The 4947-nt window shown below is 52.0% G+C and overlaps 1 protein-coding gene across 1 annotated transcript in view; it reads right to left on the bottom strand.

Moving 5' to 3' along the window:
- Positions 1–4947, bottom strand: part of PNPLA1 (patatin like phospholipase domain containing 1) — a 34766-nt gene continuing 29819 nt past the window's right edge. The window contains exons 7-9 of the mRNA XM_014466582.2: positions 4705–4941; positions 1674–1752; positions 1–130 (exon numbers count right to left, since the gene is read on the bottom strand). Coding sequence (XP_014322068.1) covers positions 1–130; positions 1674–1752; positions 4705–4941 — 446 coding nt within the window. The remainder of the gene's footprint in view (positions 131–1673; positions 1753–4704; positions 4942–4947) is intronic.

Here is a 4947-nt window from a genome sequence, read left to right as displayed (position 1 = left end):
TCACTGCACTTTGCTGCCTGGCTTTTTGGGTCGCGGATGTCTCGGGAAGCCTTTTCTGGCGCTACTTGTCTTTGGTTTGTTCTTCTTGAACGCCTTGTTCACCCAGTTGGAGTCTCCGGCAGGGCTCGTCCTGGGCAGAGAGAGGCGGTAGTGGTTTTTTAGTGACGTTCCTGTGTCCACCCCCCCCCCCCCCGCCCCCAGCAGGGCCCTGCTCCAGCTGAGAAGGTGTCAGACACACCAGAGCGTGGCTCTGGGCCTGGGAGCGTCGGAGTTCCCAGCGGCCTTTATTTTGTAATCAATGAATATTTGTCTGAGGAACATGCCAACTAGTCAACAGAAACTCTAACTTTCACATGGTTATATGTCAATGCAATAAAGTGTAAATCATGTGAACAAAATGCATACTTTATGCCCAAGCACAAAATTATTAAATGTATGCAAACTCTGCCCTGGCCAGTTTGGCTCAGTGGATAGAGCGTCAGCCTGCAGACTGAGGGGTCCCAGGTTCAATTCTGGTCAAGGGCACATGCCTGGGTTGTGGGTTCCATCCCCAGTAGGGGGCGTGCAGGAGGCAGCCGATCAATGATTCTCTCTCATCATTGATGTTTCTGTCTCTCTCTCCCTCTCCTTTCTGCTTTGAAATCAATCTATAATAATAAAAGGGTAATATGCTAATTAGACCTGACATCATTCCAGAGGTGTTTCTGGATGAAGCTGGGGGGTTGGAGGGAAGTCCGGGTCCCAGGTGCCAGAGGGAAGCCGGTGCCAGCAGTTGGGAGAAGAACGGCTGACTCTTGCACGAATTTTGTGCATCGGGCCTCTAGTAAAAATATATTTTAAAAAATTTATGCAAACTCATTCAAAAAGTTTTATATTGAAACTATACTGGGAGAAGGAATCAGGTCTGTTTTAATGTATTTGCTATGATGTGATATGGAGGGGCAGCATGAAAAGTAAGGGGCCCTGCTCTCCCAACCCCCGCAGCTGTGGCCAGAGAGAAGCCCAGCCACCACCAGAGCTGCCCAGCGGCAGGGAGGGGTGAGGCTTGGGGGGAGGTGCCCGGTCCACCCTCTGACCTCCTGCTGGTGCCTTGCACTGGCTCGCCCACTGCTTTCCAGCCAGTGAGGGAGCCTGGGAGCTTAAAAACATAGAGGTCCCCAGACCCCCCTCGGAACGACTGCAAAGATAGTCACGGAGCATCTGTGACACGACCCCGACCGCTGATGTGTACCCTGAGAAAGGTTTCTCTGGGGACCACCCACAACACAGGAAGGTTAGCCTCCTTATCGTGCTGGCAGCAATGAGCTGGGTGAAGGGAGGCCCTCAACTCATCGCGTGCAGCGGCCGCCAGGGCTGGGGTGCAGCGGCCGCCAGGGCTGGGGTGCAGTGCGCTGCTTGCTCTCTCGAGCTGAGCCGTCACCAGTGTCCCTCTGCACTTGAAGGTGCGTGCCCGGTGCGCGGAGCAGGGAGCTGAGGAGAATGGCACTGTCGGCCTGAAAGGCCCCTTTCCCACGCATGGTCCCCACCGAAGAAGACAGGAGGTGTTGGTGGTCTGTAACCACACAGACTGGAAAGGGATCCCAGTGTCCCCGGGGCGGGGAACGAGGCGGAAGTGTCCCTTAGCGTTCCCCCGTCACAGGAGAGAACTCCGTCTCCGTGGGGGGGAAACTCACGCGGCGTCCGGCTTGCTGCTGGTCTCCTTCATGGTCGCCAGAGGCGCGGTGCTTTGGGGCTTCAAAGAGGCCAGAGGAACTGCAGCCAAAAGGAAAATGCAGGAGACGGGAGTGAGATGGCGTGGGGGAGGGGTGCTTACTCTTTTTATTTGTTTGTTTGTTTGTTTAATTTTTTTTGTCACCCATCACTTCACCGGCATGCTGCTCAGCCAATAGGAGGCAGGACATTTCGTAAACAGCACAAAGGCGAGGGAATTTTCCCATCATGCAAAAGCTACTGTCTGTACAGTATTTTGTAGGTTACAAAGTGTTTTCATCTACATTACCTCATTCAGGGCAGGCCTGCCTGTCCCCTCCCTTTCCCTGTTTTTAAGAAAGACACAGTGAAATGATATGACCAAGTTTTAGAAAGGACCGAGGGAAGACCAAACCCTTCTCTTACCCCCAAAGTAGATAAGGGGGCCCTAAATCTTAAAACATGAAAAACAAAACAAGTCTGTCTCCATTTCTATTTTACCTTTTTTTAAAAATATATATATATTTTTATTGATTTCAGAGAGGAAGGGAGAGCGAGAAATATCACTGATCAGAGAGAATCATTGATTGGCTGCCTTCTGCACACCCCCTACTAGGAATGGAGCCCACAACTCGGGCATGTGCCCTTGACCGGAATCAAACCTGGGACCCTTCAGCCCGCAGGCCGATGCTCTATCCACTGAGCCAAACCGGCTAGGGCCATTTTACTTTTTGCCAAAGTTTTCCTCTTTTGTCCTGAACTATCTGGGCAATTGTGTCTTACTTGTTTTTTGTTAGTGAACCTGGAAATTGATGAGGTGCTGCTAGGTAGTGCTGCCCAGTGGTTAACAGCGTGACATCAGAAATGTTTAGTCTTTTTTGATATAACAATCGGAAGTAAGTGAGAGTGTTCAGATAGAACAGTGAACTGTCTTGTTCTCAAATTCTCGTCTGTGGGACCAAAATCTTATTGTGGCCTCGACCGCGATGCAGTGGAAGGACTGAGGCTGACCCTCCATGGAACATCATAACGTCCCTCATACAGAGCAGCCGTGCGAGGGAAAGTGCCAGAAAAACCCACAGAGGCCTGGACCTTCCATCACTGGCTCTGTGGACTGCTTTTCTCATTTTTTTTAATAAAAAATATTAATAGTTTTATGACTATGCTCTTAAGTAAGTGCATTGCATGTTTTCAGAGTATGGGGATATATAAAATATGAAGATTAATAATAATTATGTAACTAAAAATAACATGGACTCTATTTAGATTCCCCTACATGAAGTTCTTTCATTTGGGGGCCTGGTGGATGTCACAAATCTACTTGCAGTTCCTTTGTTGGGGGATTTTCCCAGGGCTTCTTGCAACACCCCACCCCCTGCCACATGGCCCTCACTGTAGGACTGACAACGCTGAGCCTGGGGGGTTCCTCCCTGCCCACCCCCTACAGCCGGCTTGGGGTGCCACAGCGACTCGGCTGGGGCTACACAGGGGTCCGGCCTCAGCAGACTGAACCGAGGGCAGGCCTGTGCACTGTAGGGTTTCAGCAGCATCTGGCCTCCAGGCATGGCCAAGGTCTCCGGGGGTAATTGCCCCAGCTGAGAACCACTGGGCTCTCTGCACCTCTGCCCACCCCCAGGGGGAGTGAGGAAGCCCGGGATGGCTCAGGCACCTGAGGATGGTTACCTATAGGCAGCGGTGTGATATAAAAATACATGCATTTTATTTCACAGGAAATAGAGAGCATGTGAAACACTTGGACCAATTTTCTGACTTTTACTATCCTTAGACTTTTTCTCATTGCTAATCTGTGCTACTGTTTACCCTAATAATATGGAAGTTTGGCTGCTGGGCCGTCAGGACCCTTCATCCCATGATCTGGGCCCTGTCCCTTTGCCCCACCCTGACCATCCTCTTCATCCTGAATGTACTCTGCACTTTCCTGCTTTGCACCTGAGCTTCTAGAATAAACAAATCCTGACCTGCTCTTTTCATTCCGTCCAATCCATCCCACAGACCAGGATGGTCAATATCCCGCCTTGTCAACCCGCCTGTCACCTCCCAGGGGTCTTCCTCCCTCCCCCGAGAGCAGTGATACATCCTCCATAAGCACCCGCAACAGGTTTGGAACCAAATAACGTATCTTGTATCTTTGAGTTGGTTTCCCGCCATCCCCTCTGCCGGAGGGGAGACTCCCCGAGGCGAGGAAGTGAGAACTGCTCCTCTTTGCAGCCCCTAGAACGGTGCTTCTCAAACAATCTGCAGCAAAGAGCCCGTTTTTTAAAATCTTATTTACAACCCACATGGACTCGTGCTTCGGTGGAATACAATCAAATGGAGGAGGGAAGCCCTTCCACGCCATGGCTCTATCTTATTTCCACCAGGGGTGGGGAACGTCCACCGAGGGCCTTACACGGCCTGAGAAATCACTTGGTCTGGCCCTGCCAGGGCATTAATTAAATGTTTGACCAAACATGGCAGGCTAATTTTTAAGTTATAATTCTGAATGGCCTGAGAATGATGTGATAAATACCCAAATGGCCGTTGGCAGAAAAAAGGTTCCCCACCCCACCCCGCTACACATTTCTAAATGCTTCTCTCAGTTTCCGTGCCCATTTCATCGTGAACTAGTGACAGATAGTTAGGGGACCGGCAGTGTCCACAGACCACCCTTTGAGTAGCACCGTCCTGGACTCAATAGCATTTACCAGGACAGCAGTCCCAGAGGTAAGCGGGCAAGAGAGCCACCTGGAGGGCTTGTAGAAAGGACAGCTGGCCCCAGCCCCCGAGTCTGCGACTTAGCAGGTCTGTGGTGGGGCCTGCAAATTCTCGTTGCTGCTGGTTGGAAGCCTCACTTGGAGACTCACTGGGCTACAGAAACAAACAACTATCGGGTACACTGCCCTCATGTGGCTGCCTGCCCTCGGAAGCAATGGTTTGGGCCACCATGTTGTCAAGCTGAAGGGCTGCAGACAAGAGGAAACCCCGAGAAGCCGTGAGAAGCCAGAGGGCCCCTACCTTGGGGCTGTGCTGAGCCCAGCTCCTCCGCAGCTGGCTGGGCAGGTGACGTCGAAGAACATCGAGGCAACGTGTGAGGTGCCCCCCCAGCTGAAGGCCCCGGAGGTGGCTGGGAGGGTGGGGACTCGGTGGGCGATCCAGTCAGCTGTACCTGCTGCTGTGGTGACACAGGTGACAGACCAGGTGAGGGGCTGGGCGGTGAGGGCACAGCTGGGAGTGATACAGGTGGCAAGTCAGCTGCAG

This window comes from Myotis lucifugus, unplaced genomic scaffold (genome assembly GCF_000147115.1).
Source record: "Myotis lucifugus unplaced genomic scaffold, Myoluc2.0 scaffold_347, whole genome shotgun sequence".
NCBI classification, from domain to species: Eukaryota; Metazoa; Chordata; class Mammalia; order Chiroptera; family Vespertilionidae; genus Myotis; species Myotis lucifugus.
Note: the sequence above shows the minus strand (reverse complement) of the source record. Positions and strands in the feature narration are given on the sequence as shown.